The sequence below is a fragment of the Bufo gargarizans genome, chromosome 7, assembly GCF_014858855.1.
Source record: "Bufo gargarizans isolate SCDJY-AF-19 chromosome 7, ASM1485885v1, whole genome shotgun sequence".
Lineage (NCBI taxonomy): Eukaryota > Metazoa > Chordata > Amphibia > Anura > Bufonidae > Bufo > Bufo gargarizans.
The window spans coordinates 28,745,809-28,770,256 of record NC_058086.1 but is presented as its reverse complement, the minus strand read 5'-3'; the positions used below and the strand labels follow the sequence as shown (position 1 = coordinate 28,770,256).

The 24,448-nt window shown below is 42.2% G+C and overlaps 1 protein-coding gene across 7 annotated transcripts in view; it reads left to right on the top strand.

Annotated features, from left to right (window-relative positions):
- ELAVL4 (ELAV like RNA binding protein 4) overlaps positions 1 to 24,448 on the top strand; it is an 89,653-nt gene that overhangs the window by 33,500 nt on the left and 31,705 nt on the right. For 4 of the 7 annotated variants that reach the window (XM_044300961.1, XM_044300965.1, XM_044300963.1 and 1 more), the window contains exon 1: positions 10,708 to 10,954. In XM_044300961.1, the coding sequence (XP_044156896.1) occupies positions 10,726 to 10,954 (229 nt within the window). In that variant the 5' untranslated portion in view covers positions 10,708 to 10,725. Of the gene's footprint in view, positions 1 to 10,707; positions 10,955 to 23,315; positions 23,403 to 24,448 lie in introns of those variants that run through there. The other 3 variants (XM_044300959.1, XM_044300962.1, XM_044300960.1) reach the window with 3 other exon arrangements.

Here is a 24,448-nt window from a genome sequence, read left to right as displayed (position 1 = left end):
TTAAAAAGCAGTTTTCTCTGCAATAAGGCCACAGAGCCACCTGGGGGCAAGAACGTTAGATTCAGCAGTCAGGGGCTCATCGGACATGTAAGCTGGTTTTAATAGGGTGGATTTAATGACAGAATCACTTTAATGCACCACTAATAAGGCCAACCACAGCAATAGTGCCACTCGGTACTCCCATATCAATGTGCCCTGTGTGACTACCTGAATAGGTTATTGGCCCAAGAGGAAAGTACCATATGCCCAGAAAAGGTCATCTGGAAATGATCCCTTCTTCTAGGTTTTTGCCATAAGACAGCTAATGGTGTACCCACTGGTCCTCTTTCACCCAGTGGAGTGTCCCCTGGCATGCTGTATGGGATAGCGCAGTATGCATGCACTAAACAGCGTATACCAGGCACTATACATTTTTTAACATAGGAGTCCCTGATCAGGGTGTGTCACACTACGGTATCTATTTGAGGTACACATACGACGTACTGTACGTCTCTTATGGACACTGCAGTGTGAATGTAGCCACATACTGGTCCAATAAAATATGGGCTTTCACTATGGACAGTTTTCTTCCTCCTAGAGGATAGCCAATTTACAGAATACAGAAACACAGTCATTAAACATTTCAGATTTTTTTTTACGTTTTACTTGAGCACCCGGAGATACAAAAGAAACAAATGGAACCTTATCAAATCTCATACTTTGTTTTTTTTTAAGACATATCCTACTGATTGCGATTGTATGGCGCTATCCTTATCGATCTGAATAAATCGCAGTATAAATTATACATTAAGAAATTATCGCAATGTGGACTACCGCATGTAAGAGCTGTGATTATGGTACTACAGTGCTGTGTTCCACATGAATAATTGTAAGGACAATTTCCAAAAATTGCTTCTTTAAAAGATTTGTGCCTTTTGACATCTTTCTACAGTACCTCAATGGTGCTGCTTTCTACTTCCCCCAACCCATGCCACAGCCAGTATTGGACTGGGGTTCTTTCCCACCAGAGGAAATTATTCTTGGGGTCCAAGCTCCGTATCTTTCATAATGTCTAATAGGTTTTGAATCAAAGATATAGACCATAGTGGAAAGTGACTGGCTCCAAAGGCGGTTCCAAATGTTTTTTTTTTCTGGACATTTGGGGCCCAACGTTGCATCAGAGCCTGAGCGCACCAGAGGATTCTCTGATACCCTGCCTGACCAGTCCGACCCTGGCTACAGCTCCATAATAAGAAGCTGTGGGCGCACCATGGGGAATTCAAAGTTGTCTTGATGACCAATGCTTCTAGGGGACAATACCTCCATAATATGGCAACTGATGCCAAATTAGTTTTCTCACAAATCATGTTAAAATTGTGAGGAAAGTCTGGAACTGGAAGCCAAGAAAGGTATAGAAAGGGCCTATATATTTCTATAGGTGCCATATTACAAATGTGCACAACATGAATAAGCAGGTGTCTACACATCTCCAGTAGTTGTCGGCTGAACAATCCTGATGTTCCTCTTGACTCCCTCAGACACTTGCCTTCTAGGAGCATGCATGTGCTCCCATTGAGAAGAGAAGAATACGTTTTTGCCAGACACATCTGGCCGCAGCTTATATCCATGAAGAACAAAAGGATTGGGTGTTAAAATTTAAACATACACAGAGGATAGTTAACCGAGGCCACTGAAATTGGTAGGTTGGTCAAGGTTGGACCTGGTTTGTTAAAGGGGTTGGCCACTTTTCTATTATTTTATTTTTCATTGATACATGCTACTTACATTGATGCCTGACTTGTAGCTTGTTTTTGGTGTGCATTCTCAGAGGTATACAGTGGCTGTGCTAATCGCAGCCGGTTCTTATAACTACAGTTGAGCGAATCAAATCCAACAAAGTGGAATTCTATCCAAATTTCTGGATAAATTCGATGTGCCACGAAGCCGAATTTCCTCATGCGTCGTGGTAGCGAATCAATTTAACCTGAAATAGTATTTTTTTAAAAATCATATTTACCTCCTCCATTTTCTCGCGACGGGCCGGCCGCCGCCATCTTGATATGACGTCACCACACTGGCCGTGTGAGATTTTGCGCCAGATCTTTAAGCAAGGCCCGTCGTGAGCAAATGGAGGCAGTATGATTTAATTTTACACAGTTTTTACTCTCAGATGCTGCGATCATGTATGAACTCTGCATCTGAGGGGTACAATGATGGGGGTTGGCGCTATCGCAGCTCCCTGTCATTGCACCCGCCACTTACCAAAAAGGCGCTTCATGATGATGAAGTCATTTGTCACAAAGCAAATTTTGGCGAAGCAGCCGAATTGAATTTTCAAAAACGTTGCTCATCTCTATTTATGACGTAATATATTGGCAGCTAACCTCTCCCATCTGTCCATTAGCCCTTTGCGCGCTGCCATCCTTCTTGTTATGGCGCAGATTCCCGGGATGTGTCTTGCAGGAGGGATTTCAGAATGCATATGCTCCGAACGCATCCCAAGGGAATGTGGTCAGAGAAACAGAGGCCTCGAAAGCTGAATAAAGTGGCAGAGCAGAAGTATAAGTGATGCTCCTATTGGTGTCTGCTCAGTCCAAATGATGAGGCAAGAAGAGGCAGGAGAAAGGAGAGGTGGATGAGACTGAGCATGTGCAAGACAGGAGCTCACACAGATGGGTGCGAGAAGCTAGCAGCCAACATATTACTTCATAAAAACGGGGCATGATAAGCACAGCCACTGTACACCAAAAACAAGCTACAGGCCAGGCATCTGGACAAATGGTAATTTATATAAAAATAAAATAATAAAATAATAGAAACGTACTCAGCCCCTTCAAGAAAATAACGGGAAAATCAACTGCCCTGTTTTCTTATCATTTTGCTGCCGTTTTACAGACGCATCCTCCTCCTACACATTATCCTCGTGAGGGAATATAGCCTTTGTGAACTGCTGAGAATAGGCAGTGCCGTAGAGCTCGGCTGTAGAAGTAAAAATACCCTTTTTTTTGTTTTATGGAACGCCGGTGGCAATAGCTAAATTCTAATCGCTGACAAGTGTAACTTTTTTCCCCATTTTGATATATTTATCTTAATTAATCAGCCTGGCATTTTAAGCAGTAAAAAAGGTACGATTCAGATTTCCTGACTGCACCTCTCCCTGGATAAATAATTCAAGTGCAAATCAGAGATAGGGGTCGTGCCACAATTTAAATCATTAACTGTTAGAATTAATTAGCTTTTTTTTTTAAATGTTTTATTTTTTTCAAAGCATTCAGACATGGAAGAATTAGTCTTGCAGCCTAAAAAGCTTGCGTTCTGTCGGGTAGCGGAAAGAAGGGAATAGGAGTGATAACAGGCGGCGCACAGGCTTTAGGCGCGCTTCAGCCTTACTAACCGATATAAAGATTTTGCCAAATGAATCAGAGTAACAAGATCAAGAAGTAAAATGGCTGCACGTACGAGGCTGCTTTGTCTGGAGCAGGATGACAAATTATCAATGTTGAGACAGGTTTCGTCTTAAACCCTGGAATCAAACGGAAGTATTGATGGAGCTGTTGATTTGAAAAGCGAGAGGCGCACGAATGTTTCTAAAGGTACAAGTAAATATATCGGCTGGATGGACGCACGCTGGATTTGGTCTTTGCTTCGGAGAAAATGTATAATTTAACTTAAGCGCAGTCATGGAATATTCTCTTTTATTCCTGATATTTCGCAATGACCCCAAATCAGTAAAGAGCCGTGGCTAGCAGAGCTCTCTCTATTCAAGTCTATAGGACGTACTGTCCTGGTGGCATTTGCTCTGCACTTTCCAGAACTCATCCTCGTCTTTGGGTCTGGATGCGGCCACTTCTTCTGGTATAGGGTCAGACATGTATAGTATACCCTGTGACTATGCTCTAAAAAAACAGACCGGAATATCTATAATATGTGGTTTATTCGGCATGGCGACTCCGTTTTTAGCACTGTTTGTCTTGGGTTCGAATCTGACCGAAGTCCTCCCTGTGTTTGCGAAAACATGCAGAGAGGTTAAAGGGTTTTTTCGTAAAGTTCAATATTAATGGCCTATCCTCAGGATAGGTCATCAATACCTGATCAGCTGTTTGAAGAGGCTGGTGTGTGATGTGGCCTCCGCACATTATACCAAGCACAGCCCCGTACATGGTATAGTCGCTGGGCTTGGTTCTTGGTACATAGGCCATGTGACTGAGGAATGGGAAGATGTACAAAGTTACCACTGCTCTCTCCAAGATATGATGCAATCGAAGAGTTTTATCCAAATGTATGCAATATTTTCCAAATTCAATCCAAAAACAAATAATGGGTAACAAAAGTAATGTGACTAGATTCTCACGTTTCCGTCCTCTTGTGGACCTTGTCACAAGGAGAGAAGATAATGCAAAGATGTGGAGTCCGCATGGAACGGTGGAGAGCGCTGCAGGGGGGGGGTGGCACATATAGACTCAGCACGATATGCGCTGACTTGGACAGACTCCGTTGCACTCTGCACCTCACTTATCAGGACACAGAGTGCAACCCAATATTGTCTCAAACCTGTCTAGGAAGAGGTAGTGGCTCTTCAAACAGCTGACCGGTATTGATGACCTATCCTGAGGATAGACCGTCAGTAATGAACTCCCAGTCAACCCCTTTAAACCTGTATTTGGATTGTGAGTTGTAAAATGCGGGTCTTAATAAATGTGCCCCTATGTTACTATATTACAAACAATAGATGTTCCAGAATTGTCATTTCAGGAGGAGTGATGGGTCTTCTGTAAAAGGCACAAGGCGACCTCAGTGGAGGAATACTTCTCCTTCTGTATATGGATTATATTTATGCGAGTGATACGACTTCGCCTTCCATAAATGTATTTGCTTTGATGCATTTTCTACATTATGTTGTTTTTTTTTAACAACCTTGGCTCGTCGGTTCACAATGTGGTAGAAAACGGAAGGCAATATATGGTATACGTTTGTGAAAATGACTCCTGCTTCTGCTCAGGCGCCCAAAGGTCATGAAGACAAGAGAGGGCTCCTCTAATGCAGCAAAGGGGACCTTCCAATCCATATTGCAAGTCATATCTTTAAGCGTTCGTAAGGGCACACTCCTCACTCGTATACACCAGGGGTGGTTAAGGGACCTCAATCTGTCTGAGAGAATTCCTGATATGAAGCGGCAAGCGTGAAATTAGCAGATCTGCAGAGCAGGTGCGAAGTGGCACCGAGTGTCATACACACATTGAAAGATTTCTCTTTCCACACTGATGGAGGCTGCTTCACAAGTGCCATTAGCAGGGACGGTGGGCATCCAACTAAAGGCTGAATGGGGGAACTGGAAAACGGCGGAGGGGGGGAGGGGGTGACAAGGTGACTGCCTTAGATACAGGTGGGTCTGGATTGGACCTGCTTATCACAAAGCCTCAAATAGACCTGCCAGGGAACTAGGGAGATGTGACTGAGCTTCGATCACTTTAGACGCTTCTGGGAGGCTTTTTCTGCATGATGCATGACAACAAACGAAAGCGCATTTACTATTTCTGGGAAATGAGAGCAGCCTGTTACTGTGGGAACTTCACAGGATACGGCCTGGAGCCTGAAGTCAAAATCATCCCTCTGATACAATATGACACGGTTTCAAAAATTCATCCGCGTATTATTATACTTACCTTAACACATATATGTCTATAACATGGGGGGAGGGGGGTTGTACAGACAAAGGGGCCGCCACCACAATAATATATGTATAGGTTTTACTTTGAAATTAAAGGTGATTTCCAAGTGTTTAATACTCATGATTTATCCATGGTATTCCAGCTCAGACCCATTCACTTAAAAGGGACTGAGCTGAGTCTAAGTCATGAACGTGACGTCAGTGGCCTAGGTAGAAGTCGGGGGCTCTTCAAAAAGGAGTGAGATTGCCACAAATCAGATACTGATGACCTATCCCAGGGGTGGACTTGCCAATGCCCAGGGGGCTGACCAAGCCCTCCTCACTGCCGCTGGCCGGGTACATAACATGACTACCTGCCCTGCTGTTCACCTTCATAGGCCACATGCCACTATATAAGGCAATGTTCAAATGGCATAGGGACACAGGCTGGAAAAGGCTGCTCCGGAGGTGACAACCTGGGACAGAACTCAGGTAATATTGTGCTGCATTGTGGTATTTGGTTCTGTTGGGAGGGTGTTTACTGCTGCTCTATGGTATTGCTTCCCCTGCCTATTTGTGTTGGCCCTGTTTGCTTGTGTCGCCTCATCTTCTATGAATTTGGACATTCTATAAAAAAGGAGGCATTTTTAATTTTTTTTCCAGGGCCACTTAAATTTTCCAGTCTGCCCTTGACCTATACTCAGCCATTGATAAATGTCCTCCCCCCCTAAAGACCGCCCTAGCCCTGTATCTAGCTACCATGGCCCAGGTTGAGTATCCTGTTGCTGCTACACCCACCAACCCCCTTAGATACCCCTCAGACTTTTTACTAGAACGATTACCTTGGCACAATTGTTTGAAGGATTATGATTCGGCAGAGAAATTGGTTCACAGTAGAAGAGAGAGTTTGATGATGGTCGGCTTGTTTTGCAAATTACCCATTGGACATGAAGGTGCCCACAATGGGGCGCTCTTCTGTCTGCGCTCACCACATGCAGTCTATCTTCCTGCCATTGATGGACTCGTTCTTGTTCATTTTCTGCAGCGGTACAGCAACTATTCCCGTAGACACAATCTAGAACAACTTGTGTCATAGAGATTGACAATGGGAGTGAATCTTTCTAATGCCTTAGATGTGTAACAGCTCTGGGAGTTCTGTATATAACGTTCTTACAGGTGAAGTGCTCTTATGCATCAATGCAGTGGCATTTCCTATGAGATATTTATTTTAGTCTTTTCAGTGTTGTGTCATTTGGCTTTTAAATATGTTCATAGATTCTCCTACATAAATGTACCTAATTTGTAAATGTGAAACATTTATAATGCTGTATTATAGGTAATGGACTTTATGGTCTCCTTCTGATTGATGGACGAGTTGAAAAAAATTATTGGATAATTTGCACTTTACCCCTGGGTTACATTTTCACATCTATATAGTTATATGGATGAGTTTATATATTTTTATAAAGGTTCTTGAGCGTCCTTCCAGAGATGGCAGTTGTACGCTAACCATGAAGCTGCAGGAGCCCACTATCGGCCACAACAAAACTCCCCATAGAGAAGGCAGTTCATGCCATCTATATCACTCAATGAGTGTGATATATACAGATCAGGAAATGTCAATGCCTCTGCTTCCTGCTCCAGTCCTAGGCATTATGTGATCAGTGGTGGCTCGGTATCTGCACGAGCTGCTTGGTCTTAGCAGACCCAGATCAGCTCTGTACAACCTCCCTGGGGAGGTAAAAAAAAAAAATGTAAGTTAATGGGAGGAACAAAGACAAAATAAAGAAATCATAATTATAAAATTTATAATTATAACAATAAACACTTAATTGCCCTGCCCTCGGAAAACATAACCCATACACCCCTACATCAAAACTACCTCAAATCATTAAAAAAAAATTGGTACATTGTGTTATTTAAAAAAATGAAAAATGTTAAAAAAAACTGTAAGGAGTTTTTAAGTTATTCCCGTGTTTGCGCGCGTTTTCTCCATACTTCAAGGACATACAGATAGGGAATCTAAATTGTAAGCTCCTCCGTGGAGAGCAAGTGGTGCAAATGTCTGTAAGCACTGTGGAATACTGTATGTCAGCGATATAAAGGCACGTGAAATAAATAAAAAATAAATACTAAAATTCAAAAGACATAAAAATAAAGAAAAGTTATGTTTTTCAAAGACACATGTATTAAAAAAGTATATCTGGTCAGGAAGAAGGGTAAATGGTCTGATGTTAAACTGAATGAAAGGGGTTTCCATGACTTTGATACTGATGACATATACTCTAGATAGATCCTCAGTATCTGATCGGTGGGGATTTAATACCTGGGACCCTGGCCAATCAGCTGTTTGAGAAGACACTGGCACTCCTGTGAGCGTCACATAGTATAGCTGTGCTTGGTATCACGCTCAGCCCCTTTCACTTCAATGGGGCTGAGCTGCGCCTAGGACACGTGACACACTGAGAGAAATCCACTGCCCTACTGCAGCTGATTGGCAGGGGTCTTGGGTGTCGGACCCCCACCTATCAGATATTGATGACCTCAGGTCATCAGCATTAAAGTCTCAGAAAACCCCTGCAAGCAAGATTAATCTACTGTGCATATTTTAAAAGTTGCAAAAATGATTGCTGTCTTACTCCATTAAAGGAGTGGCGTAGAAAGTGGAGTAACTTCTCAAGACAGAATTAATGGACCAATTGTATTAAGCTACTGATAACAAAAATAATGATCATAATAATAATAATCTTTATTTATATAGCACCGCCATATTCCGCAGCCGGGAGTGAGATCCCTGCTCGCAAGAGCTTACAATCTATGAGGAAATTAGGTAGACACAAAAAGGAAAACTGATTGATTTCCAAAGTGGTCCAGCCATCGTTGTACTAACTAGAGTTGTGCAGGCAGAGCTGAATGAGCGAGTGCATTGAACGTGGCAATTAATGTCAGAAGATGGCACTCAGTACTGAAGAATGAGTGGGGAAGATTTAATCGGGGAAGAGTCTGTTTAGGGTACATGATAATCCTGCAAAAAAAGGGTGTTTTAAGGCACGTTTAAATCTAAGGAAGTTGGGAATTAACTTGATTTTCCAAGGCAGTGCATTCCAGAAAGTTGATGCCGCTCGAGAAAAGTCTTGAAGTGAGTAAAAAAAAAGAAAGAAAAGAATTTGCTGGTTGGTTTCCAAAAGTGTTTTTATCTATGGACTTTTAATTGCTATCCTTAATAAAGATATTTTATACTGGATCTTGCGGTGGTACAAGTGATTTTTTTCTTTTCTTTTTTTTTTCTTTAAAACAATATTGCATATTGTGAGGGGAATGCCATTCAGTAATGAGTTGCAGTAGTTAAGACAAGAATGAATCAAAGCAACAATAAGAGTTTTGGTCATTTTCACTTTGAAAAAGGGCAGATTCTGAAGATGTTCTTGAGGTGCAGATGACATGAGCATGCCAGCGATTGAATATGAGAAGCAAAGGGAAGCTCTGGGTCAAACATAATTCCAAGACATCGGGCGTGCTGCCCAGGAGTTATTATAGTACCACAGACTGAAACTGAAATATTAGCTTTAGGTAGGTTAGTAAATTGGGGAAAGACAAGAAGTTCAGTTTTTGAGAGATTCGGTTTCACATCGAGAGAGGACATCATTTTAGAGACAGCTGCCAGAAAATTACTGGTGTTTTGAAGTACTGTTGGAGTGATGTCCCAGGAAGAGATATATAACTGAGTGTCATCAACATAGAGATAGTACGGGAAACCAAATCTGCTAATGGTCTGTCTAATGGGGCTGTGAAAGGAGAAAAGAGGAGAGGACCTAGAAATGAACCCTGAGGAACCCTAGCAGCAAGAGGAAAAGAAGATAAGGTAGATCTGGCGAATGATACACTGATGAAACCATTAGAGAAATAGGAAAACCAAGGGAGAACAGTGTCCTTTACGCCAGTAGAGTGGAGTATACTGAGGAGGAGTGTGTGGTTGACAGAGTGAAATGCTGCAGAAAGATCCAGAAGAATCATTAGAGAGTAGTTGTCATTCCTTTTCCCTGTCAGGAGATCATTAGACACCTTGGTAAGGGCAGTTTCTGTAGGGTGTGAAAACCAGATTGAAAGAGTTTGAGAAGAGATTTAGCAGAAAAGTATGATAAATTTGATACAAATCACTGCAGACTCCTTCAAATCAATCTTTAAAAGCTCCCTTTGTGATAAAACTCCCCCATTGTGTTCATGAGTAACTTAATTGCTCCAACACATCCATGGGACAACTACGTACAAAGAGACAGGTCATTTGTTGTTCTCTGTCTTTCCTCATTTAATCAGCCCCATGCTGCTTCTCACATATTATCACCTTCTAACTGTTTATGTGGCTGGATTTCAGCTGAAAGAAGGCCTTAGCAATTTTACTCAGAAAGTCTGCATATTCAGTAGAGGCCATTTATTTTTATCACAAATTGTCAAGGACAGCACAACAAAAATGCATAATGGTTTTTGCAGAATTAATGCTGTATTTGCATTTCAGGTCTGTGGTTATGTCGAGCACATGTTGCTGATTAGCTGTATAAGAGTTGCCTATAAGTAGTCAGGAGAAGGTTGCATACGAGAAAACTAATAAAACAGCAACTAATAAAACAGACGATTTCCAGATCATTGGGTTAAGTAGCTTGAACATATTATCTAGATCAGGCATGCTCAACCTGCGGCCCTCCAGCTGTTGCAAAACTACAACTCCCAGCATGCCTGAACAGCCTACAGCTATCAGCCTACAGCATGGCATTGTGGGAGTTGTAGTTTTACAACAGCTGGAGGGCCACAGGTTGAGCATGCCTGATCTAGATGAATTACTTTCTTCTACTTTCAAGTGGTTTGTATTGGATTATGATCATTGTTTGTATTACATGAATGCAATAAATATAAAAACCACCGTGTTCTTTAATAATAGGCTCTTCAACACAATTGAGAGAGCATTGTATTCTATATAAAGCAGAGGCAGCCATACGTTCTAGTAGGCCGATGGCTCCCATGGTTACCCTACGATAATGCCGCTCTTGCAGATGAGCATAATATGCTAATCCTTTTCATATTTTTCATTGCAGATAATTAGCACCATGGAACCTCAGGTGTCGAATGGCCCAACTTCCAATACGAGCAATGGACCATCCAGTAATAGTCGAAACTGTGCTTCTCCTATGCAGACAGGGGCAGCTACAGATGACAGCAAAACTAACCTCATAGTCAACTATTTGCCGCAAAACATGACGCAAGAAGAGTTCAGGAGTCTGTTTGGCAGCATTGGAGAGATAGAATCCTGCAAGCTGGTGCGGGACAAAATCACAGGTACGCGTAGACAGTTTGTCTTCTGATTTCTAACCAGACAAGGTGAACAGATAACTATAAGCAGTAACACATATGTTAGAAGGGGAACCACTACCTGGTGCCACGACAACCCTGCCTATGGATTCTCATGTTAATTTACTGTCTCTTGTATCTTTTACTAGTCTGGTTAAGTCATTTGATATTATTTCTATTGGGATGCCATTCGGAAAAAATCTTTAGAGGGAACCTATGCTAGGGTCCCAATTCTACATAATTTACTCTAAGAGACTTTAGGTCAAGGTGGTCCTGTCACACTAAAAGTGTAGTCCAATCTGCTGGCAGCATGTTATAGAGCAGGAGGAGCTGAGCAGATTGATATATAGTTTTGCGGGTAAAGATTCTGTAGAACCTGTATTTAATATATTTAAATCCATGCAAATTCTCTGCTTAAGAGCCCAGTGGGCAGTCCGATTTTTTTTAAAGGCAGCCTTGTGTGAGGATGCACAAAACTATATAACAATCTGCTCAGCTCCTCCTGCTCTATAACAGGCAACCTGCAAATAAGTTCCCTTTAAGTTCCCTTTAGTTCCCTCTCATTACTGACTCCACAGAGACCTTGATCTTGGCGAAAAACAGCCAAACCAGAGCCATCAGGAGGCAATTTTTTATTTTTTTCTACCCTGTTCTTCATAGCCTTACCCTTCACTGCAGAAAAAAAAAACTTAAAACAGGAAAACATATAGTAAGCGGATATAGAGAAGACCAGAATTCCCATGAGTAAATATCATTCCCCCAATCTCCCATTTCATATTTGGCTAAGCTAAAGTGAATGTTTATTTCTATAGAGGAGTATGGGGGAGTAAACCCAAAAAATTCACTTTCACTGCATGAGCAGTCTTCACCCTTCATACACATTGGAGTATCCCGCCAGTACATGACAGACTAATCTACTGTATATATGGCCAATTCAAGTCTAACGCTCATAGATAATGGATACCCTGTAATTAAGTAGTCAATAATGTTTTCTTGTGCAAGTTATGCAAGCATTAAATGTCAAAAAGTGTAGTACAGCAAAGCTTTACTCGGTGGAACAAATATCTGCTAAAATTGATGTTTTAAAGGTTAAGCTGCTTGAAGCTATTTAGATCTCAATATTTTATGCTGACCCGGCCCCATCCTGAGATAGGATGTAATTTTATGTTTAATAGTTGGCATATCTAGTAGAATATAGCTTGGATATAACTATAGCTTGAATATAAGAATGTGGCGTGTTTACAGAAACCTCTGTGCTGTCAATGATGTGCTCCGAGACGATATAGTAATGCTCATCAACCAAGGCCAGCTCCGGCATATGTAGGCTTTTGTCCAAGAAGGTCATACTGGGACAAATATGACTGTACAAAAGAGAAAACAGAGTAGCGCCTTATGGGAAGGACCATAATAATGATACACAAAAATAAAAAAAGAGACAGTGATGCACCTACCTGTAGGCACAACACCATTGTAAGTGTGAGTATTAGATAACCTGGGCTGCAGCCCTTGCTCCAGACAGTCAGACAAGCCAGAATGAAAACACAGGAAGGAAGAAAGCTGGATCTCTATCATGGCGCTGCCCTCAGGGATGTATTCGGGTTCAGATTCTTGTTTAACACATGACAATGAAAATAACTTGTACAATTATCCATCCCCAAATTCTTTCCTAAAGGCAGTGCTGTGATAAGGATTCAGCCTTCTTCAATAGTTTCCTGAAGACAGCTCCATGATAGGGATCCAGCTGTCTTTAATACTTTCTTAAAGCTAGTGCTTTGATAGAGATCCAGCTTTCTTCAATACTTCCCTGAGGGCAGTGCCATGATAGGGATCCAGCTTTCTTCAATATTTCCCTGATGGGAGTGCCATGATAGGGATCCAGCTTTCTTCAATATTTCCCTGATGGGAGTGCCATGATAGGGACCCTGATTTCTTCAGTACTTCCCTGAAGGCAGCATCAAGATAGGGATCCAGCATTCCTCAATATTTCCCTGATGGCAGTGCCATGATAGGGATCCAGCATTCCTCAATATTTCCCTGATGGCAGTGCCATGATAGGGACCCTGATTTCTTCAATACTTCCCCGAAGGCAGCATCAAGATAGGGACTCTGATTTCTTCAATACTTCCCTGAAGGCAGCATCAAGATAGGGATCCAGCATTCCTCAATATTTCCCTGATGGCAGTGCCATGATAGGGACCCTGATTTTTTCAATACTTCCCCGAAGGCAGCATCAAGATAGGGACTCTGATTTCTTCAATACTTCCCTGAAGGCAGCATCAAGATAGGGAACCTGATTTCTTCAATACTTCCCCGAAGGCAGTGGCATGATATGGATCCAGCTTTCTTAAATATTTCACTGAAGGCAGCACCGTAGCATGGATCCAGCTTTCTTCAAAACTTCCTTTAAAGTAGTTCTCCGGGAATTAAGAAAATAAAAATACTTAAATATTACTTTATTATAAATATATTCTCAATTACCTTTCATTATTTATAATGGCTCGTTTTGTCTGGGGAGCAATCATCAGGGAAAACAAAATGGCTGCTGTCCCATTAGTTCACACAAAACCTGTCCTGATCACATGAGGACAATTTACTTTACAACACTGAGGTAAAGAGCTGCCTCATCCTCCTCCTCCTCTCTACTTGTCAGGGATTATGATCCTGAAAACACATGATAAGAACTTTAGCTGAATCTCTGGAGAATTTAGTTCATGAGAAGACATGAAGTACAGCGGATGGACAGGACAGGCTGTGGTAATGTGTTGCTGTGGCAATGGAGACTGCATGCAAGAGCTACTGCTCATTAGCCACAGCTCACCCTCCTCTCATGTTTCCTCCTCATCTCCATTCCCACAGAGATTCACCTGTATTCATGATCATGATTCCTGACAAGCAGAGAGGAGGACGAGGCAGCTCATTGCGGTGAAGTAACTTGTCCTGCTGTGTGATTAGGACAGGTTTTGTGTGTACTGATAGGACGGCGGCCATTTTTTTCTCCTAATGATTGCTCCCTAGACAAAACAAGCCATTCTAAGTAATGAAAAGTATTTGTGAATATATTTATTATAAAATAATATTTAAGTATTTTATTTTTTTATATTCCTGGAGAACCCCTTTAAGGTAGCTCCATGATAGGATCCAACTTTATTTAATACTTCCCTGAAGGCAGTGTCATGATATGTATCCAGCTTTCTTCAAGTAGCTCTATGATAGAGATCCGGCTTTCATTAATACTTGCTTGAAAGCAGCATCATGATAGGGATTGGTATTGGTTTGGTATTGGATTCATAAAGGGAACAGTGATATATTTTGTTTCAGGGAGTGGGAATAGTTTAGTTTGGATTTAGGAAGAACCATAAAGAAAACACCCTAGTCCGATGGACTGATGAGTCCAGTGGCCTGCAGGCCTCTTTTTAAAGTGAATGGCCATAGCCCCCATTGGACAGAGAAACACTGGCTCCAAAATAACCTATTGGCCTAAAGCTATTAATCGTTTACGATGAACAGAAACTGCCATTTTTTGCCAACGGATTTTGTTACGTTTTTCTTCAACCATCTGATAGATAATGACTGGCATAGATCTTAAGACCAGGCAGGAAAACACAATTGCCTTGGAGGCTCTGCATTGTATGATGATTTCATTATGAGCGGTTTAATGATACCGTTAATTTGCGGATATCTTGGCATTTCCCATTTTGTCACTTAAAAGACGTATATCGGATCCCGCCTGCTGTGAGCTAAGCCCGTCACCGCCAAGACTATTCATAGTATATTCTGAGTAATAATGCACAGGGATAAGTGCTATGACGGGAAAACAAATACATAAATAAGACGAGTCTGAAGTCAGTCGCTATGATTCATACCTGGTATTGTCTTGTAAAGATGCTGAGATAGAGCAAGCTGGAAAGACGCAATGTGGCCACAAAGTGAGCTTATTAGAACTTTCATTTCCACAACCTAATTAATTCTGGCTTTTTAAATTAACAATAAAACGGCTCCCTCCAGGACCCTTGCCGTTGTACTGAGGCCAGGATGGAAAAAAAAATAAAAAAAATAAACTTTATTACCTGTTCAGCAAAAACGAGATGAATAAATGAGGCTAGAGTGCAATGAATGGGCGCTGGGTGCTGGCTCTTTATAAACCTGCTTAATGGGAATGCACAGCGGCCCATATATAGGGATTAATGAATGGCTTTATTGTCTTTACAGCCGTAGCCTACAACTACGTACCATGGGCTATAAAAGGTGAATCTACTTAACCCTTCGTTCACCCATCGTGTAAATAAGCTATTATGCAGGAAGAGGGGGGGGGGGGTTCTATTGGATAGCTACCCAAGAAGTTAATGTCAGGCCCTCTAAACAGGCCTTGGAACATGACTTATATGGTAGTCTTCCTTATAGGTGGCACTAACGAGCCAGATTGGGTCCTCCTCGATAAGAACTTATTCATAGTCCTCTGTTCCAGGTAGTATTGCTTGGCTTATACTATAAGACTCCTTAATCTGACAAGACAAAACTTTAGTCTCCCTTTACCCATTGTAATAGTGATTTCCAAGATTAGAATAAAAGAATCTGCCCCCCCCCATCTCATGGCCCAGAAACAGTGCCACCTTTGTTCATGGGCTGTGGATGGTATTGCAGCTCATTCCTATTGAAATGAATGGGGTCGATGTGCAATACCAGACCCATCCCATTAACAGAGGGACCCCAAAAAATATAGATCTTTTTTTCTAACCCTGTACGATAAATGGATTTATCTGCAGCCCTATGAAAAAGCACAATGACGTCTTGCTCTGTTACTTCCCCATATTGTTTCCGTAGTATTAAGACTAGTTATATAACGTTACTTTTACTGGGCGTGCAAAGCAAGATATGGAGGCTTACATATGCTCAACCATTTACAGTTCCCATATAGAATTAATCTTTATTTTTTTTTAAACATGAAATAACATTGTATCGTTTATCGTGTGCCGATCCTTAGTTACAGCCTGTATTATAGACAAAGCTCCATTCACAATCCGGAGGCTGCAGAGCAGAATTCTCCCAGCAGTCCTTGCCGCATTAACGCTTGTTCTCGAGATCTGCATTGGAGGAGTCCACCAACTGCTAGCGGAATCGTGAAAGCAGCTCTGCACTGGGATTAAATAAGTGATACAATGTTGTTACAAAGTTATTCATCTGAAGCATAAGACCCGATTAAAGGTGTTTTCTGTGACCTTGATGCAACCATATGAGATAGGCAGGGAACCAACTTCTCGAGCCCCCACCAATGAAAAAAACGAAGAGGCCATGAAACTCCATTGTTTACTTGAATGGGAACGAGCGGCAGAGAGATGCAGTCGCAGGCACAGCCACTACAAAAGGGATGGCGCTGTGCCTTAGACGTCAGGAAGAGTATACATTGAACGCTGGAGTGCCTCGGCTCCTTCAATTAGTTGATTAGTGGGGGTGTCAGGAGTCAGACCCCCACCGATCTGATATTGCTATTCTGTCTAAAGCAGGCATGCTCAACCTGCGGCCCTCCAGCTGTTGTAAAACTACAACTCCCACCATGCCCTGCTGTAGGCTGATAGCCGTAGGCTATCCGAGCTTGCTAGGAGTTGTAGTTTTGCAACAGCTGGAGGGCCGCAGGTTGGGCATCCCTGGTCTAAAGGATAAGGCTCAGTTCACACTTCAGCTATTTAGTCAGTTATTTTAATCAGTTATTGTGAGCCAAAACCAGTAGTGAAGCCTACGCAGAGATGAGGTGTAATGGCAAGATTAGCACCTGGTTTTGGCTCATTATAAGGACTCGTTCACACCACTGTGTGAAGCCCGTGCCTGTATTGCGGATCCGCAATACACGGTTCCCGTTCATTTCAATGGGTCCGCAAATCCGGAGATGCTGAACGGTGTGGAACGGAACACTACGGAGTGCTTTCTGAGGTTCCATTCGGTGCTTCCGCACCGCAAAAATATAGAGCTTGCTCTATCTTTTTGCAGAGCGGAGGGATCGCGGACCTATTCAAGTGAATGGGGCTGCGATCCCTATGCGGCTGCCACACGGCAGGTGCCCATGCTTAGCGGAGCGCTATTTGCGGTCCACAGCACGGGATTCACACGTTCATGTGAACAAGCCCTAACTGATGGAAATAACTGACCAAATAACTGAAGGGTGAACTTGGTCTAAGCCAGGCATCCTCAAACTGCGGCCCTCCAGCTGTTGCAAAACTACAACTCCCAGCATGCCCGAACAGCCTACAGGTATCATCCTAAAGCAGGGCATTGTGGGAGTTGCAGTTCTACAACAGCTGGAGGGCCACAGTTTGAGGATGCCTGGTCTAAGCCATCAATATCAAAGTCCTGGAAAATCCCTGTGCTGAATCACCAGCTGCAGTTTTTTACTTTCTGCACAAATCTTCTACAAGATATATAAAATATATTTAAAAAACCCCACATACACTTCATTTCGGATATAGCTCTGCAAGTCATAGCGTCAGCCGAATCCCCAATTTTGGCGGGTCTAGCCAACCATCTAACATTCATAAACTGTTCAGTCATCGTTTGTTTGCCAAATGTTAGGGGGGAAAAGAACGGGAATGTTGAAATTCAGCAAACCTTATCCTTTGTTCTCAAGGCAGATAAGCCGCTGCCAGAGGTGTCTGACAGAGGCTCCCCGTAGAGAACGCATGCAATGCTCGGACGGAAATTTAAGTGCATGTGTGTGTGAAGGGGGGGGGGGGTGATCGCTGTGGGCCAAACAAGCATTCGGCTGACAGCTGTTGAAGGTGTATGAATACCTTAAAGGTTTTTTAGGGGAGTTTGATATTGATGGCCTATCCTCAGGATGCGGTAATTTGCCAATATCTAATTGTTAGGGGTCCTACATCCGACTTCCCAATTATCAGCTGTTTGAAGAGGCTGAGGTGTACCCCGATGAGTTCTCCGGCCTTCTCACAGCTTACCAAGCACAGCGCCATACATTGTATAATGGCTGTGCTTGGTATTGCAGCCAAGATGAGCCGCACATAGGCCATGTGTCCAATGAACGGGACCTCACTGGCAGCCTCTTCGAAGAGCTGATCAGCAGGAGTTCACCACCGATCAGATATTGATGACCTATCCTGAGGATAAGCTATCAATATCGAATTCCCAGAGAACCCCTTTAAGTTTCCATGGAGAAATAGATTGCTAGGACCAGACCATGCTAGCAGCTGTTCACATTTGGTACTTTGCCAATTCCGAGCATAAAAATATCATTTGGGGAGAACCTTTCTTTTTTTTTTTTTAAATACATAATTTTTTTTTCTCTCTATAATTCATATGTAAATGCTGATGACATCCATGCAAAAAAATATTATAGTCTGTAATGAATGACTATTGTACAAGTCTCCTGTAATATCCTGCATTGCTTAGAGCCTTATCTCACGGGAGACCTGAAATCATGTGATGTATTTCTAATGAGCTGCTTTTTCAAAGAGAATTAGAATCCATACATATCCAGAGCGCCCGATGCTGTGCAGATAAAGCAATATGCAGCGTGCGTGCCAGTCAGCATCATTTGCATAGGAGGGGGTAGGGATGGCAGCTGTTAAAAAAAAAAAACACCCCCGACACACACAAACACACATGACAGAGAGCTGCTTCAGGGCCTGGGGGTGGCGGTGGGGATGAAAAGTCTTTAAATTGTGAACAGCTCAAGTGACAGACAGTGAAAGCAAGTCATGTCTGATCTAGGTTAATAAGCAGTCTGCAAGCACTCTACCTGCTGCAAGATGGATTCAAAGACGGCAGGAACAAGATTAATGTGTTACAATCTATGCAAGCCATTCTGTGTTAGCATGCGAAGAATTAGCGCCCGTGACCCCGCGTCAGCTCCGGTGCACAGGAGCAGTTTTGCATAAAGGCAAATCCCATAAGATGGAACAGTTTCCAAGTTGTTTCCTTTTTTATTACAATGTAGCATCCATTAGCAACACTTTAATCAATAATAAATGTTATCTTCCCCAGCCTGCAGATTTGGCTCCAGGAACGTGGTCCTGTTGTTCTGCATGTTCTGCCTAGACCCCTGTGGAGACAGGAGCCTTGGAATAAGTGCGAGAGAATACAGATCAGTCCCACTCACTTTTTGGAGCCAAGCACCTGCCACTAGGGTCTATTTCTTGCATTCAAAACCAATCTGACTTTTTTGATGATTGCTGTTTTCTTCCGGTGGGCCTAAGGAACCGCAGTCCAACTCTGACATTATGTCTACATGGATGCCTGATGGATTTACAGTAGAAACATCTCTTTCCTGGTATTCAAAGGGTTTGTCCAGCATTAGAGAAAGGCCCCCTCCTTTCCATGGATTGTGTTTTGTATTCCAGCAGGGAAAGTGGCTAACTTGGTGTTTTTTCTAGAAAAATATATACCCCTTTTTTCTAATTCTGCAAATCCTCTTTAGGGGTTAGGTTTCTGCATGCAGTTTTGGAAGCCAAAATCAGGAGTAAATTAAAAAAAAGAAGTTGCATCTGTCCTTTATACTTTATGGCCTATTATGACCCACCGCTGATTTTTTTTCTCCCCAAATTGCCTAAGGAAACCTGACAGTGTGGTCATACTCTTAAATTTCTAGTAGTAAATCTTTTGAAAATACCTCCACCGTACAATGTAACGCATGCAGTGTAGCAATGAACACAGTATTATCTCTGTTTGACTTTATAAGAATATGACATATAAAAACAGAGGCCCACCGGGGATCTCAGTATGGACCCATAGACCTCTATAGGTGTTATAACAGCCACAAGTGACACTTGAGCCCTAACAGAACGGTGTGCATTAGGCCTGAAAAAAATATGCCCAAATGTTGTATCCATATTGTGAACGTGTTTGTCCCACCAATATAGTGGCAATACTGGGTTTAGTATAGGTCCTTCACATGTTCCCTAGCACCTTATATTTTATATAAATGTATAGATGGACTTATAGAAGAGGAATACAACAATCAGTTAAAGGGGTTGTCCAGGATTTAGAAAAATGTGCAAGAGCTGGGAACGTGATAAAAAACTGTTAAGAGATGAGATAATCGATCTGTTGAGCAGAAAGTGCTGTCCCCTTGCTGCTGAAGAAGCTCCCCCTGCTGCTTGATTGACAGCGTAGGACAGCTTGACTGGTCCTGACAATTTCACGACTGTGCCGCTGCTCAGAGTAGCGGTGCAAGCGCAGAGGCTGTGCTACCAGAGCTGCTCCAGTAGAAGTAGCAGAGCCTCTGTGCTTGCGCTCAGAAAAGCAGTTGCAACACTGTGAAGGCCAGGTAAGATGTTCGACCCTGTCAATCAAGCACCAAGGGGGAGCTTCTTAGGGCAGCCACTCACTGCTCAATATGCTCTTCTCTATAACGGTAGCTAACTAGTTAAATTCTCTGCTTAATACCTATGCAAAGCTATTAACTATTCTGTGGGAAATCTTTAGATGGTAGCACCTAATAAGAAATGGTATTAAAGGAAACCATGCTTTCTGCAGTGCAAGCTTGGTATAGAGCAGGAGGAGCTGAGCAGGCGACATATATGGGAAACAATTCATTTAAATTTGTAATTTATTCCCTTGAACCACTGCATTATCTGACATGTCATTTGCCCGGTCCAAATCAGTGGTTGATCACTATCCCTGCATGACTAAAGACTGTATTACACTAGCAGATAATCCTGCAGATCATCGGTAACAAAAAATGCCCATCATAAGCTGACAGGCTGCCTGATTGTACAGGGCAATTATCGGGAACTAGCGTTCTTATTCTTGATAATTGGCCTGAGATTGTGCAGTCTAATAGGGCCTTAAAGGGTTTATCCCTTGACTAATTAAAAAAATGAAAAGGGGGCATGTCCTGTCCGCTGCAGCTAGTGGCAGTTGAAGGATGGAACTGAGCATGTGCTTCCAACTAAGTGAGCAGGACAGAAAAATTAGAAAAAGAGCAGACAGCAGGTGGCGCTATAGAGATAGATTTCAGTGGCTATATAAAAATTTTAATGACATAAAATTGCAAAAGTATTCAGATCCAAATACTGATTTGAAATATGTAGAATATTTTTCAAGGGACAACCGCTTTAAGCATACACAAATAGGTGTCAATCAATAAGTAGGACCACTCACACGACTCATTGAAAGAGCAGGGGTTTATATGCGTAAATAACAAGTTTTACTGACACTAGATATCAGTCAGCTCAGCTCCTCCTGTTCTATAAAATGCTTCCTGTAGACAGTTCAGCTCTTCTATGGTGGCAGGTTCCCTTTAATGCAGTAAATGCCCCTATCTGTTTAATCCCATGCAATGCATGCGAAGAAATCCCCGTCAAGAGACGCTTAGGCTGTAATTCATGCTAAGCTTGCCAAGCCTTCCACAGAAGAGTTAAGTGATCTTTCCCTCAGATGAGAATGAAATCCTGAAAGGCCCAGTATATTGTTTGTGATAGTCCGATCAAGCCTACATTGGCAGCTATAATTGCCAGACTGGTTGTCTTCGCCTTCCCTGCGCTCGCACCCTCCCCTTCTGCATTTGAAATTCTGGCCTTTTTTCCCCCCCCTCAATCACAATCAAATGTGTTTTGTTCCCATGTGTGGGACATTACAAAAGCGCAGAGGGGTTTGTAAAGGAAATGGCAGCTGTCTAGAATCTTCTCCCTTACGATTAACCATAAGATCTGCAAAACATGTTTATTCCTGAAATAACTCTTTACAGAGACTCTTCGTTCCGGATACATAGCGGAGATTCGCTCTGCGATCAATGACACAAAAAGCATCTTGTTTTTGAGGGTTTTATGAGACTAGAATAAAGGGTCTGCTTTTTTTAAATCTGGAAAAAGCACCACTCTTGTCAATGAGCTGTGACCAGTATTGTAGCTTTGCCCCCTTTATGTAAATGGGTCTGAGCTGCAACACTAATCAAGAGGGGCACAGTTTCTGGAAAATATAATACAAGTCTCATCCAAACCCTTTAAAGAAGAGGATATGTTTGATGGGGGCACCAATGATCACCAGAAAGTGGTCCCAAGCCACCGTTATGGAGGAACCTGAGTGACATGGTGGTTGCACGTGCACTGCCAATCTTTTCAAGTCTATGTGACTGACGGAGATGGCACTTGACTATTTTCATCGATTGAATAGGTCAACGGTGTACATGCATGACCACCACTACAGGGTGGTCCAAAAGTATGGAGACACCCGAATAAAAGGAAGACGGTGGTTGGGAGCACCATCCTGTGTGTGGCATGTTGCTAAAGGGAAGGGGTCCAATCTGTGAAGGGTAGTGTCCAATAAGGTTGAAACCAAGTTGATATCAGATAAATATGTCACATGCACCCCTTTCCGTTTGAAAATATCAACTTCCAAGATGGTGGCTTTCAAAATGGCCACCTTTTTGGAAATGCCCCATTCCCCTTAGCAACATGCCACAAAGAGGATGGTGTTCCCAACCACCGTTTTTTATTTATTCAGGGGGTCTCCATACTTTTGGACCACCCTGTACTTTCAAACTCCTGCATGATGGGGGCTTGTATCCCCATTTTTGTCATTGGTGGTGCCCCTAGAGATCGCGCATGAGGATAAGTGATAAATTCCTTTTATGGGATAATCCCTAAGTCCACCATCAATGGTTGGTGAGATATCTATATCTACCTATAGTTAGGCAACACTGGCACCAGGGGAGGGAGGTGGGGTTGATTCTTTCTTTTTTGTACATAGTAATATATTGCTATAACTATAGGGAGGGGTCATTAAATCTCATGTATGCAGTGTCACTTGCTTCTAGTCATCAGATCCATTCTTTGGACCATGTATGGTCACATTAATATCTAGAGCTGCCTTAACACCAGTTAAGATATGTTGATTATTGCTGTAATTTTAATAAAACAGTCTTTTACCCTCAAATGAGCAGCCATGCTGAGCATCGTACATGAAGTTCTGCAGTAATGTTGTTCGGTAGTCCTCTAGGTCACCTCCATATTGACCCTATCCATAGAGTAATGTCTTCAAATGACAAATATTAACTAATTTAAAACAGAATGTGTACATAATACAGATGCAGCAAACGTTAACCTGACACTGGACACGTTAAATACACAGTTGCAGCAAACTTTAAATTGACACAACAAAAGCCATTGAAAAATGAATGTGCCTTTATGGCATTAAGCATCAAGTTAACGTCTGCTGCATCTGTATGATGGTTTTCCTGTAATATACTCTATTGTTATATTTGATATTCTCCTGTATTTCTGCAGGAGTATAATGCTCCCAAATTTTCATATTGTGCATGCCTTATATATTTATATATCTATACACTAAATATACCAAGCTGTAACTGTTATTGGGCCCTATTCACTAAGGATTTTTGCCATAGGCCCACAATTGGAGGAACACTTGAAGGATTTAGCTACTGGCACAAAATGGAAATCCCTTACTGAAGAGGGCCCTATCTTTGGGAAAGGTCAGTAGTGTTTGTTACTGCTTTTTAATACAATCTAGCTTGGTGACAGAGGGGTCTACAATGTCTTACACATTGAAGGCTCCTCAGGGCCGTTTTGTGTATGTGATATGGAATACAGCATTTTGTAATACCCATTAAGCTCAAGGTTAACCCTTGTGTTGGATAAATTTGGCATAGCTGCCCATAGCGTGGAACTCAATGCTAAAGGCTAATGATCCAAAAGTTTGCCCCCCTTTCCTCTAAAAGCTAAAAAAATGAAATCTGGGTCAAACAAAACATCTCCGGCCACTCTTTTCCATCCCCCTCTAAAACCGTAACATTAATACCTAATGTGACATCAACCCTTCTTACTGAATGGGACTGACCATTGGTTCTCCACAAGGTCGTAGATGTGCATTGGTGTCTCTAATGAATAAATACTTCTTCCATTTATTTGCCGAGGGATTTGTATGAAATTATCTGTTTCCGCTTTACTCTTCTCTTCTTGCTCATTCAGTTAGAAGGTCAAGAAATAGAATTTGGGATCCAAATTAAGAACATTCTCATAGAGACCAAGCAGCTCGGTAAGGAGAGAGCTGGCACAGGTTCTTTAATTGGTCACCACCCCTGCCATCAGATTACATGCTGCCAATAAACGTCTATGAAGAGGGGAGAGGGAGAAGATGCAGAGAAACACACACAGACAGAGGAGAAGGAAGAGATTCCAAGTGAGAGATAAACAGAGACATACACATAAAGGCTGCTGCAGCTAATAGCTTTAAATCTCATCCATGTGCTTTATTCACATCAATACAGTTTAGTACTTCTCTCTAATGTCCTATATGGTGCTTCTGAGTGAGCGAGTGAGTGTTAGAAAGCATAATCTCCTGTGTATGGGAGACATTATGGCAGCCAGTCTCTTACTAGCTACCACAGGGGGGAGAATAATAAGAGACTGAGCCAGCAGAAGGGGAAACTGCTGATAAATGCAAGACTAGATACAGTGCTATCCCTCATCTACACAAATATTTTATTCCAAAAAGTATCCTTAAAAGTGTGTGTTAGAC